This window comes from Strongylocentrotus purpuratus, unplaced genomic scaffold (genome assembly GCF_000002235.5).
Source record: "Strongylocentrotus purpuratus isolate Spur 01 unplaced genomic scaffold, Spur_5.0 spur5_scaffold_11, whole genome shotgun sequence".
Taxonomy (NCBI): domain Eukaryota; kingdom Metazoa; phylum Echinodermata; class Echinoidea; order Camarodonta; family Strongylocentrotidae; genus Strongylocentrotus; species Strongylocentrotus purpuratus.
The window spans coordinates 22070864-22085095 of NW_022145596.1; the positions used below are offsets into that span (position 1 = coordinate 22070864).

Sequence of the window (14232 nt, forward strand, 5' to 3'; positions counted from 1 at the left end):
CCCTGATTAAAATTGTTATGGTTTGTACCATGCATTAACTTTTATCATTTTTTAGCATATCAATGTAAAGAGAATAAGATTTTATCACAATTTTTTTTTAACAGTTCATTAGATTGTTTGTTTGTTTGTTTGTTTTAATCATGGAAGCAACTTCGGATATACATTTTGTATTAAAATGCTAGTTCTGTAGAAATTCTGCATGTTGTTGGATCTTCTTGGAAATAGTGGGGACTGTCTTTCAGTAGTATCAGATTCAAGTTAGTGTCTGTGTTTGATGAATAATAGGTGTTTGACCAATAATATTTGTTTGACCAATAATATATGTTTGGCCACCTGTGTAGACTGGTCACTTCAGAGACTGTAAAGATGTTTGTTTGAAAGTGGAACCTGTTTGTAAGGGTCAATCTTGGGACAGTCATTTACTGTTTGAAGTATACATAGGTTGTGGGCAAGTACATGTATGCCCTTTTAATGATGATTTTTTTTAATGATTATTTTATGCTCTTTACTTTGCCTTAAATGTTGTATAAACATTCCATTAAAATGAGGACCTAAAAAAATTACCAAAGAATTGTATATTTTATTTTTATCAAAAATCACCAAAGAATTGTGTAATTTGACTATCGCAGTAATTGTTATTTTTAAAAATCTGTAATGTTTGAGGAACAAGGCATGAAACCATACATCTGTTCATGATTAGTCTACATTACCATCCCATGGTTGTTTTCTTGAATAACCACATTGAATACTCATCATCAATAAGTATTATACTGCACAAACTTATTAATTTGATCACAATTGTTAACTGTACATGTATATGGGTATTGGCATATATATTTTATCTTGTTTGAACTTGTGCCTCGATACCCTCGATATTTGAAATACAGCCATGTTGTAGGCCAGTATTAGTTTACAAGACAGGGGTATTAGCACGACATAGACAGGAACAAACAGAAATAGTATGTGCTCAATTCATATGGATAGATGTATAGTACGGATGACACTATTGGCTGACCATGCAAGGCCGTGTCCATGCAGTGGACTTCTAAATCATGACTAAATGGCCACATTTTGCTGTCCATACTATGTGTAAGCTGCCCATACTGTGTGTAATCACACACTTTAAGTGTACTTCTTAATGGAAGTTTCATAGCAAGGTATAATAAAAATGAACCCAATCGATGGAGTCGTAATCTGATTTTATGAAGATGTAATACAGCAGCAGCTGTATGGACACACTCTGTAGATTCATGATAGATATGAAGAGAAAAAGGTGCTGATAACGACAGTCTTGTGAAACTTGATAATAATAATTATGTGCACACAGATCATGATACAGATGTTTGTATATATTGGCAACAAATGAAATATAGTTTTTACTCCATTTTACTTCGTTGTCTGACTGACTTTTGTGTGTTTGTGTCTGATTATTTTGTAACTATCTACCGAGTAGGACTTTGAAAGTAAATTGGCAGCCCAACCGCAAGAGCAAGTTGCATTTGGAGTGGTGATAGCTTAAATAAGATTGTGCAAATCTATGAAAAGGTGAGATTTAAAAAAAATGAATATGATCAGCGCTTATATGAAGAGGTTTGTCTATTTCTTTGACGACATAAAGTAACAAAGAACAGCCTTTTCATAGTTTTAGTAATAAGCAACTTCAGAAATACTAGCTGGGCAAACAAAGGTCATTTAGAAAAAAGTGAACTTTTACAAAGCTTTCTGTGCTTGCTGTAGCCTACATGTACAATGTATGTACTGCAGTTTATCAAAGTATACTGTACACGTACTGTATATCAGCCCTTTCCTCATCGAATTTACATATTTAACAAATAGCAAATTTTGGACATATTATTTCACTTGGTAGACGGTGCACTCACTGTAGTTTGCGACTTCAACCTTGGGTAAGTTTAGAATACTGAATGATCATTTAAAGGGATTGGGTAACTTTGTCTCAGATTCTAAACAAAATCATGGATTTAGCTCATACCGCAATGATAATTATAAACCTTTAGGTCAGCCAGGAACCCCATGACTTTTACGAGCCAATCGCCCGTCTGATTATCAAGATATTTATAACACTACGGTCTACTGGGGAAGAGGAGTATGGTAAAACCGGTCACTCAAAGATTCTTAATTTTTTGAGGCACTATTTGATCATTTTGAAGTGCAAGTTTTTTTAGGGCTTCAATATAACCGGTACACCATGTCACAGACACTGATAACACGTAGGGCCATGCATCTCATATTTAACAATGTTAAACGATGCCTTTAAAGCCAAGTGGTTTAAACACCGACTCCGGAGAAGTAATGGTCATGGGTTCAATCCCCAGTAGCAGGATTGATGTCCTTTGGCATCAAAGAAATTCAGTAGTTCACAATTTGCCGTCCTGCATCCCCAGCCCCCCCCCCCCCTCCCCCAGCCCCTTCTTGGATTCATCACAACACATTCAATCACACCCTAATAATGAATGGGAGACCAAGAAACGACAAAATATACAAAGTGTGTTGACTATTCATACCAAAATATATTATACATCAAGAAATTCTCAATATTATACCAATAAGTGTATGATATGTACAGACTTGAAAGGAAAAATAAGTGAGGTATATATATGTACAGTAAATCGATCAAACGCAAAGATCTACACGACCCTGAAAAAATAAAGTTTTGCAAAAAAAACTGATTTAAAAAAAAATTATAAAAATTACTCGGAAAGAAATAAGAATCAGTTATTTTGTCCAGCACCATCAGTGATTTTTTATTTTAATGCCCTTCTCTGAGATACATATATGAGCGAAGAAAATTCAAATGAGTGCCATAAATGATAATGTATTCACTTTTATGTCTTCCCCTAGCAACTTCATCGTATATTCTGGTCTATTTATAATATCCAGACATGATTAAAGTTACATAAAAGCTGGAATCCTTTCAAAACTCTCTTACATTAATATGATATTACTACATAACAACTGAATAATTCATACCCTTTGTAAATTGTATGTCTTTCATAACTCAATAATGAAAGGAGGACGAGTTGAATTAGGGCCTTTGTTTAATGATTAATACATGATGTAAGCTTTGGTACGTCACTTTCTCAAGAAACATTAATCTGGAGAAGAACAAAAAAATCGCAAACTTAGACAACAATAAAACTTGGTTGGGGTATGTATAATTTAGTCGTTAACTGTATGTTTCTCATTTTAGAAACTATTAAGTGGATAAAAAATCGGAAGGAAAAGATGGGTTACTATTCTATTTTCATGGATAATTATTGCAAACTTAATATATCAATCCACTGGCTACGGAAACTAACTGGATCCTACATGTGTATTGAACCCAACAATGATTTTCGTAGTACCAGAAATTTTAAGCATCGTATTTTATTAAAAGGCTTCACGTTCTTTTGTGTGTTTTTCAAAGCATTTTTTATTTGAAATCACAAACGTGTATGTGAATTATGGTGGAATGCTCTAACCGGGTTCGTTACACGTATAATCCAACCCTGAAAGTTTGGTAGTACTTTACAAAAAACATGTAAACAAAGAATATAGTTGGAATTCCTTCCTCGGCCTATATTGCATTGCAGTTTCATGGCCATCAACAAAACTTTATTGTTGATATTCGTAAATGCAAACAGAGTTATGTAGCATAAAGAGTCACTCACTTTGGTGCTTACAAAACTTATGTAACAAAATACATAAATGAAACTTATAAAATGAACTGCTAATATCATGTTAACATGATTTCTTCAATAGTAACAGAATAATTAATATCATAAATGATTATGTTGACAGGTCATGCTCCATAAACAAGCAAATTCTACCCAATTGTTGTCCTGAATTATACAATTTCTTAAAATACTGGCTAATGCCGACACCCTGGTAGTTATTAGTATAATAACACTTAATAATGAATAAATTTAAAGAGTGAAAATTAGTCAACATTAATGCTGTTGCCTAGTGTGTGAGTCAAATAAAATGAAACAAAATTGATTACAGTCTCCTAATAGACAGCTGCAGACATAAGCACACTCAGGAAACTTCCAGGATTACTAAACATAAAAATCATACAACACATTCCAAATGAAAACATGAATCATAGAACAAAAAAAGACCAAGAGAATAAACGGGAAGAAAGACAGCGACAGAGGGTTAAGTAACGTTCATGGGTATTATTGATTACGTAATATTACAAGCAAACCTTTCGTTAAAATTCCATAGGAGTAGTAAATAAAACCATATACACCTATTATTGTAATTGCCATATCATCTTACCTATTCTTTTATTATATTTAAGTCAACAGGATGATATAATTTATTTAAAAAACAAAAACAAACAAACAAACAAACCAACAAAATTCAAGATTGTATCAACTGAAATTCAAGTGCATGTGATGTGATGTACATGAAGGCCAACATAATCAAGTAAAATGGGTATACATGTAAACTGATGAGATAAGGCACTTTTGGGTCACTGGTTTTATTCAATCTGCTAATATTAAAGAATAAAGCTGCTTGCGGTATACCAACATTGCTTGAATATCTTTGGAATTGAGAACATCAGCCATTGAAAGACACCCCTCTCCCACAATGGAATGGGCTTCCTGATCGGCAGTGTGTACTTCATCCAGGAATTTCATTGTAGTCTGGAAGGACTGTTCCATTGTCTCTTTGGGTGGGAAGAGCTTTGCATTCCAGATGGAGAAGGTAGTAGTACCTGGTGGGAAAATTGCTTGGAGAGATGTACTGTTGAAGTTATTGAAGAGGACCTGAAGACTTTGGTTCAAGAAGGAGAGTTGGCCTGCTTCCTCCAGGTGAGGAGCAGAGCGCTTGAGGTTGTCCCTGATGTCAAAGAATATGGTGACATAGAGAGTGCTGCCCTCTCTAGTCTTGACAGCTGCTGTATGAAGGAATGTGAACGAGGGTATGCTTACGGGACAGCCAGAAGAAGGTGCCTGGACGACGCAGTTGCTGACGATGCATCTTTCGCCAAGATGACACGGAGACTTGAAGTGACAGTACTCCACGATGCATGGTTTGCTGGTGTCCATACCTTGAGGTACTATGCTGTCCATGATGCATGCTTCCCTGGTAGCGCACTTGTCAAGCACGGTGTTGCTATCGCCAAGGTCCACTGATCGGTTGAAGGCATCTTTGGTCAGGCTTAGTTCTCGCCTCAAGCTGCAGTTATCACAAAAATGACTAAGCAGCTCTTCCGTTGTCCCGATGTGATAAAACTTGGAGTAGGGCAACACAAGGACGTGGAGTGGAGTCCCCTGGAGGAGCTTGAAGACTTCTTGCCGCATGGACAGTAATTTATCTGTCTTACTGCTGACGTTGGACATGTCATTGATGTAACTGTTATTGCCGCAGTTCCCGAGGCCATGCAGGAAGTCCCCATGGGAGTCTATCTCACATGAAAGTGGAGACTTTTCCTCGTAGAACTCAATCATCTTCTTAGCGGTCTCACCATCCATGAAGTAGCCGCTGTCCACCAGAACATGGTCCTCACTGATGCCCAGGGTCTGCTGGCACGGTTGCGGCAGAAGGACACCCTTTTCCCTGAGGACATCTTCCGATCTCTTGTGCAGGAACTCTTCACATTCGACGATATGCACCTGAGAGCAGACATTAGGCGTGTCCTTGTACAAGAACACCCCATGGGTTGTCCCAACGGCAATGGGAGCCGGGTGTCCAAAGGCAGTGATACCTGGCTTGTCGAAGGACCACTCTACGCCAACGGTGCAGTCGTAGAGGATGATGACGTCCGAACAGGCCAGGAAGATGCCTCCGGACGGCATATGAGCAGGAAGATCAATGTACATGGCCAGAATCAACTCAAGCATCTGGTAGATGGGTCGTCCATAGGGAACAGCCGTGAAGATCTTACCCAGCAGGCTGGCACTCGGTAGTCGCTGGCTGTAGCCACCGGCTGGGATGAAAAGGACCTTCTTCTTGAAGAGGCTTTGGTTGTAGATAGTCTGGAGGTAGGAGAGGGCAGCCATCATTGAACCTCCTGGTCCTGCAAAAGAAAAATGTTTTTTTTTAAGATGAGGACATCAAAAAGTAGCTAATAAATAATAATAATAATAATAATAGTGTAAACTTATAGAGCGCACACACCGTCCAGGGACGCTCATGGCGCTAGCTCAGCAACAGTTCTCTTTGATACAAGTAAAGTAAATAATTTTGCAATATTTTTTGCGATATTTTGTTATAACCCATGCCCTAATAAAAATAGATACATATGTTGTTTCAGATTCTCCAGACCTTAAAATTTAGCGGGTAAGCTTTTCTCCATCCCTGTGATATTTCTCAAGCTAAGTGATTTATTATACAGTTTCTTGATGACTGCTGCCTGGAGATCATGTTAGGGTTACCTCAAACAATGAAGTCTTCTGTACCCTCAAACTAACCCCTTTTACATCTCTTCTCTTTACATTTTTCCTATTCTTTTTGTCATTCCTAATTTTCTTTTAAAGCAGGACTGCACTACATGTAGCTACTTGCGCCCTCTATATAGCCAACAATGCCTAAGCGGTACCCATTGATCCCCTATGGTCCCATTTTTCTTATGTTAGTTGAGAGCTGATTTGATGAGATAACAACCTGTCGGTGACCATGCAGGGAGGTCGAATCCCGCCTGGGCAAACTAGTGCAGATAGGCTTTAACCTATTGTCTACTGGAACCGGGCAGTCCTTGTGTTAAGCCTTTGGGAATGAGGCAGTAGTCAGTATAATGCAAGGTTGTACCCTCACATCCGAAACTGAAAGCCTGATTGATCAGGCCATTTGTAAAGTTTTATTTACCAATTTTTACATTTCCGGGATCTTTCAGGACATGGTACTTGGTGCCCAGGGGTAGCTGCTGCCGGGCCAGCTTCTCCTGCAGCTGCAGGTCGTAGGCTGTCTTCTGATCTTCATCTCCGGCCGTGATGACCACGATGTCCCAGTAGGGGAAATTGATCTCCTGCTTTCCTGTTGCATGGCAGAACACAAATAAATAATCATACAATGAATCATGTTGGAAAAGATGCGTTTGTTTTGGGGTATTTAATGTTTATATTTCATTGGTATTGCTTTTGCTATCATTTACATAATATGACCTTTTCAGGTGCCTTCTATTTTACAAGCCTTGTGCATTTTTTAAGCTATCCTGTCATCTATTATTTTGCCAATTAGTGTATTTATGACTGTCATGTGTGTTTTACATTGTTGGATAAAAAATATGAAAATTGGAAGAATTTTTTAAAAATAAATTTAATTCATTATTCATTCTCTACATATGTGTACATCAAGATAAAACAATATATTCATACATGTATTTAAAAGAGACACCAATGATTGAGACCAATGGTTCTATCCGTTTGGTTGGTTTGGTATGGAAACGGCCAACTTAATAACCATCACCCACAGGTCTGACCGGCCACGCTGGCTCAACTAGGGTAGAAAATATTACCAATATTACCAACTATTATAAATACATGTAGATATAATGACAAAACTTAAGTTTTTAAAAATATTCAGATTACAACATCTTCAACATATAAAAAGATGAACCAGCCATGGTGAAGGTCAAAATGTTCTTCACAACTCTTTTTTTCTCCTGTCTGATTTGAAAGTTGTTGAAATTGACAAAAAATTAAGCCTCCTGATATACGAGGCTTACAATCAAGTTTGCTATATTCATATCCATAATTATCTTTCTATAGTCTTTTCATCAAAAAAATGTGTTTCCCTTTTTAGAATTTTATGATTTTTTATCATGTTTTATTATCTGAATAATGCTGGTATTAACAGTTGCACAGAAAATAAAATAAAAGCCAGATTTAAAAAAAAATCCTATAATCTCAACTTACAAGACTTTACAAAATGGCGCTGCTGAACAAACAGGTTCATATTTTATATGTTACACAAATTTATAGTGATTTTTGTTTGTTTGTGCCTGATGAAGACTGACTATAATAGACCAGTTTAGTAACATATTCAAAGTTTATGAGTGCTTTTTAAATGAAAAGAGTTATTGACAACCTGAAGGCTTTCCCAAGGCTTGTCCAACATAGCAACAAATAATGTATGCGGACTGGAATCAAAGTATTGTACTACATTAAAGGTAAAGACCAGTTATGGTCATGCGATTGCATTGTGAAAGAAACGTTGTGGAATCGATCAGAAAAGGTTGATCATCTAGCATCTAGCATCTAGCATCTGCAAGGTTCTGGAATCATCAAAATGATAAGAAATTTGGCCCATTCTTCGTAAAGTTACAAGCACTATACACAGAAAGATGTATATGGGACTACCCTATATCTCTCACAGACCATGAGAGAAACAAATTTACCAAATATATGAATTAGTAGGCGGTTTCCCGGCAAATTTGTTATCATCATGTATTAGTCAAAACATATTCTTTCACATGATTGGTAATGAGAGCTTCCATTTCATTTTTTGAAATTGGGGCGTTTCCAATACTGGTCTTTACCTTTAATTAATAACAGGTAAATGGAATACCTGGTCACTACTTCCCCAGGAAAGAAACATCCATAATTTTGAATATATGTTAGTAAACCAGTCTATTGGATGCATCTTTTTGTTTTGATTTCTCTAACTAAGATCCAAGCTAAAAAAACCCACTCCAGCAAAGCATAGAGAGTCAATGCTAAAGCGTATTGACCTCTAGCACTGCATACATGCTGTGAGGCAGGGACCTAGAAGTCTATACACAAATATACACACAACACAATATCGCATAGACTGTACACAATCATGTCGATGCAGCTGTAAGCAAAGTTTGACACTAGACTTACAATTTGATTTTTTTAATTATTCTTTTTAACATCAGTACCTCTAAGTTAAAAAAAAATATTTTACTGCTATTTAGGTGTCATCAATTGTCACTAAAGTACCGATTTTGAGTGAAATCAGTTGAGTTTTGTAGAGTGGTGTTTGAAATGTTGAGAATCAAAAGTACAGCTTTTACTACACAGCCAGGATAGTAATGCTCCTATGTGTGAAAAAACCCAGAGTGGCACCAGTGGAAAGTCCAATGTACCCGCGGCAGAGGAGTAATTTCCCTCAAGTAGGACTAGTGGTGGGGCTCTTGCCGCACAATATGAGAGTGACCAAAAGAGTGAAAGTAAAACAAAATACAAACTTCTTATTTTTAATACATCATCTGTAAAACTTTGTGCATGAACAGCTGTGGGCCCGTTTTTCCTTTTTTATACATTTGTAGCGGCTCTTACATTCGCCCTATTTTTATCCTACATGTACATTCATGTCTCCAGTATTTTTTCCATCACGTTACTTATTTATATTCAGTTATTCGGACCACGTGTTTATCCTTCCAATCGAGCACCGTGGTTCCGCGCACCCATTCACCCGCGTCTTTTCAACGCCACAAGGTTTTTCTTCACTCCCGCTTCCAACTTGGTCGAGTCAAGACGTCTCCATGATTTCCTCTCCAGGCTTATTATTCTACCGTGCCTATCACCTCTTACATGGCACGTCAACTTTCTCTGCCGTGTTCATTGGGCTGCAGTCTCCCAGTGGAACGTTATAGTCAGCACCGACATGGCGCCTGACTCTCCGCTGGGAGCTGCCAGTTTCTTCGTTCCGGTAGCTCTTTCCACTCTCGAGCTCAGACGATTTACCGCAGCTCATCTAAACATTTCTTCGTCAAAGTCCTGGTCATTCATCGAGCGACTCAATGCTCTTCTTAACTACCGGCTTTGCATGTCTACCTTTCTACTCTTCGCCTCCGACAGCGAACGACCCACTGTTTTGACTTCGAGCGCCACTGTTCTTCTCTTCTCTTCTCGCCTGAGAGCTTCTTCATCATTTTTATCACGAGTGTCAGCGTCGAGATCCTTCACGGTTCTTCAGCCACGAATACAAAGCTGCATCTCCGCCTTCAAGCCTCTGCATATTCATCGCGTGAGCCCCTTCCTTCGTTCTTCACATCTCTTCTTTTCATTGGACTTTCGACGTCATTTCATATATGTCGTAAGCTCTATTCATTCATTATGTACATCGCATTTATTCATGTTCATTCTCATCATTGATCATTATGTAATCTCTGTGCAATATTCACATTTACCATTTATGTATTTTCATTCCGATTCTTCGGCTTGTGCTTGGCTACACTTTGCAAGTGTACGGCCAGCCTCATCAGTACTCAATAAACATAATGAAAAGGGAATACTATTATTCTTGTATTTTATTGTCAGTGCAACCTTGCTTCCTTGTAGCTAAAATAAAAATAAGACTTAAGAGTTATGTTGTGTGACGAGTGAACACGCTTTCAAATATCCATTCCCAATACCCCACATACTCATAATCTCTACACATTTTTCTATAAAATGTTGTGCATTCTGTTCTTTAGAATCACCGGAAATAGTGTCTGCAAAATCGCTGAGGTATCAGAGGCGCAATGAATTATACTAGGAATGTATATTGCTCTACGAGAATTGAAATTGAAATCTTGAACATTTGACAGTTTGCATGAACCTGTCTCTTAATCTTATAATGATCTTTTACTTGTCATTATTGTGAAATAGGAAACCACCACCATGACCACCGCTTCGCTCAGTAGCGCTTTATTGAGTCACACAAAGTGGTCTGTATTTCCCCACTCCACAGCCTTGGCACAGGTAACCGTATAGTCTAGACTCTACACACAAGGCAAGCGTGTGTGGGCACTGGGCAGACAAATGAATGGTTTCTAAAAGTAAAACCACAACAATATTAGATGTCATTCAATATCATTATTGATCATGAATTAAATTTTGCTTCTATTAATTTTTGCATTCAGCTGTAAATTCATGACACAGTGGATAGGGCCTAAACGAGTGCAGCATGCAGCATAGTAGACCGAATTTTCCGTCTCTTTCGTTCGTTAGCCTCTTATTGGGGTAGGGTCGGCCGGCTCTCTCTTTAGAGACGGAAACCGTCTATACACATTCCCTTGATAACGCCACGGCCATTTCAGGTCGTAGCGTTTTGCCCCCAAAATCCCCCAAAATGTCATTTTACCTCGTGCATGTTATATTGTAAATTAGGCCTAGATCTAGGCTATAATAAATCAGTTCCACTTACCAACTTGACTGAAATAATCAGTTTAATAGTCCCTTTTTAGGAATTTATGGGTCAAAATCGAAATCCATGTTGAAAAAGATTTTCAAAATGGATTTCGATTTTTGACCCATAATTTCCTAAAAAGGGACTATTAAACTGATTATTTCAGTCAAGTTGTTAAGTGGAACCGATGTATTATAGCCTATGCCTAATTTACATGTGGATATGCACGAGGTAAAATGACATTTTGGGGGATTTTGGGGGCAAAACGCTACGACCTGAAATGGCCGTGGCGTTATCAAGGGAATGTGTATAGACGGTTTCCGTCTCTAAAGAGAGAGCCGACCCTACCCCAATAAGAGGCTAACGAACGAAAGAGACGGAAAATTCGGTCTAGCAGCATAGCAGTTATTGAGTCGACACAAAACGAACACAGGCGCAGGTCAGCCCAATGCACCGGTACCGTATGCCACCGGCGAGTGCAGTGACAATACTGCTGTAACAGTCACCAACAAGACAACACAGCAGCCAGCCACACAAACAGTTACCATTCTGACCACACTCATTTACCTCGTATGCTTTCAAATTTCTTGATCTTGGATTCTGTTGCTCTTTGCACAAGATCTTCGATCGCTCTTCGTTTTTGAGCCATTTTGTGAGATATGAGCACTTATTGACATTCCTCCACACACCTCCGAGGCTCCGACACACCTCTCTCCTCAGTAACAATCGATTTCGTAATCACAACATTTTGTTTGGCTATGTTCAGTTAAGTTGTATAAGCTATGCATGGCCGTATATCACACGGAAAATTATAAATTAGTTACTTGTTTGACATAATGGTATATGGTATCTGTTATAAAGCAAAATTAAATTGGAAAATATGGTGGCTGTGTATGAGCAAGTTAAAAAACCATAGGCCTAGAGTCTTATTTGACCAAACTAGGTCCAGGGTAAAATATCTCTGCTTCTAAAAAATAAATATGAAATAAAATGAAATATAAAACAACATAAAACACGCAAGCTTTTTCCAGCCTGTGAATATAAAATAAAAATGAAATATAAAACAAACGAAAAAAACGCAAGCTTTTTCCAGCCTGTGAATATAAAAAAAAATGAAATATAAAACAACAAAAAACACGCAAGCTTTTTCCAGCCTGTGAATTTTTGCACACTCAATCCTTCACGGTAATTTGCAGTGCGTTTAAATAAAAATGTCCGGAATTGCAAGGTCTCATGCTCTAAAGTTTGAAATAAGTAGAAACATATACTACGGCCACAAAAGTGACAAAACTATGGTTATAGGGAATGCCTTCATTGATTATTTCAGTATTTTTCTTCTGAATTGTTTAAAAATTTTAATTCGAATTTGAATTCTATTAGTAAACTTCATTCATATACTTGAACATTTTGTTTCACAATACATAAATAAAACAAATATATAAATAAGAAATTCAGCAAGTGGGATAGTTTCTCGACTAATCACAAATTAACAATAAACAATGTAGCTTGTATATACAGTGGTAAATGATATTATTACAAATTAATTATTTGTTTGTTTTTGTTTTATTTTTATTTATTTTTTTATCCAAAAATTAAATAAATTCAGACAAACTCGATTAACTCATGTTGAGATTGAAGAAAAATGGCCCTGTTTCAAACCTGGGCGCATATAAAAGCATATTCACACGTACACTTGTGGGTATGTGACGACATAAGGCATCATATTTTCAATGCATAGACAAAAAAAAAAATCGGTTCTTACCTTATTTTGTCAAAAGTCATTAGTATATATTAATATAAACTCATGCAAACAAGACTTCAAGACCTGACGTATACCATATATATTCTGGCCATTTTTTAAAACTCTTTTCTCCATTCGGGCTGATTGCAATCAATCTATTTAACAGGGAAAGAACACCTAAGACAATAAGGACATTGCACTGTGCAGAGAATGAGATGCTTTGCCAAGATATACACACATTGTACTTTTCGTTAAAGCGATAACGATCTATTGTTAACGATCTGTTATTCCTAATTCATCCGCCAGACCGCCACTTATTCGCCATTGTGAAGAAAGTTTAGGTTGTTGTGTCTAGGCCAGGAGATGTTGTTCATCGTCTAGCTTTTACATTCTCCAGGGCCGGACTTGTTATTGCCCTTGACCTTGAGAAGAAAAACGATGAGGAACATGCCTGGAAGGTCAAGCGCAGGACGTCTAAAACAGCAAAGAACAAAGAGATTAAAAACCACCACTTCGGTGTTAATGTAAGTAACATTGAATTGGTTTTCCTTCCTCGGCATCCTCGATAGCAGAATCGGATTGTGATCGGATGTCTTTGACTGCCAGCCCCAGTTGTTAATGTCATTAGGAATGTGGAATGTGGGAACCTTTTTAGATGCTTTTTGTCACGAGAAGGAAGTTAAAAAGCTCTATACTTTTTCCCCACCAAGGTCTAAAGATTTGTTTGAAAAACCCGAACATGATTTGAAAATATTCTACTATTGTTTTATAGTTAGATGTGGGCGATACTTGCGGAAACACATGATACTGACTGATATGAAATTGACCCTGAAATTTCTTGAAAATTCTGTTCAAGCGCTTCAAAGCCAGTGATATACAAGAATTATAATATAAATTAGTTACTAGTTGATCTGAATGAAAATTGAAAGGCAACTGTAATTATTCCAGTCATATAAGTGATAAGTATAGTATCATTTCATTTTTATTCAACAGTCACGATTCGGTGTAAACGTTTTTAAATAGAATAAGAACATGATCGCGAAATCTTTCGAAGAATCAACCTAAACAAATTGAAACGATTTCACTTTCTCCATCACTTCTTTCGTCTTTCGTCTTCTTTGTGCATGGCTGATCGTCAACAAAATGAGGTTAAGTCTTTTATCAACTCTGTTTGTTGCTACGGCAGCCAGCCAGTGAAAATGAACTCGTTTAATCAAATTATGGAAATGCAAGCAATAAAGCATTACTTTAAGCAAACCTTTGCAAAGACCTTTGTTAGCCTGGCTCATTTTTCCTGGTTGAGGTGTCATATGAAAGGGCAGAAATTGAACTTTCTAGAAATGTGATTTTCTCTTTGAAATTCAGATACCGCCCGCCAAATGACTTTGTTTGCTCTCTTCAAATTGTTT

The 14232-nt window shown here is 37.3% G+C and overlaps 1 protein-coding gene across 1 annotated transcript; it reads right to left on the bottom strand.

Moving 5' to 3' along the window:
• Positions 1-2508: 2508 nt before the first annotated feature.
• Positions 2509-11852, bottom strand: LOC583165 (fucose-1-phosphate guanylyltransferase). Its single transcript, XM_030980907.1, has 3 exons — positions 11650-11852; positions 6814-6981; positions 2509-6025 (listed from the first exon to the last, which is right to left on the bottom strand). Exons 1-3 carry the CDS (start codon positions 11729-11731, stop codon positions 4488-4490), a joined length of 1788 nt encoding a protein of 595 aa, XP_030836767.1. The 5' UTR covers positions 11732-11852; the 3' UTR covers positions 2509-4487.
• Positions 11853-14232: the final 2380 nt, after the last annotated feature.

Bases quoted from the DNA above. Each gene is read 5' to 3' on its own strand.
- LOC583165 (XM_030980907.1), bottom strand. From the start codon at position 11,731: ATGGCTCAAAAACGAAGAGCGATCGAAGATCTTGTGCAAAGAGCAACA. The intron at 6,982-11,649 runs GTAAATGAGTGT...GCCATGCAACAG, and splicing joins GAAATTTGAAAGCATACGAG to GAAAGCAGGAGATCAATTTC. The intron at 6,026-6,813 runs GTAAATAAAACT...TTTCTTTTGCAG, and splicing joins TCCCGGAAATGTAAAAATTG to GACCAGGAGGTTCAATGATG.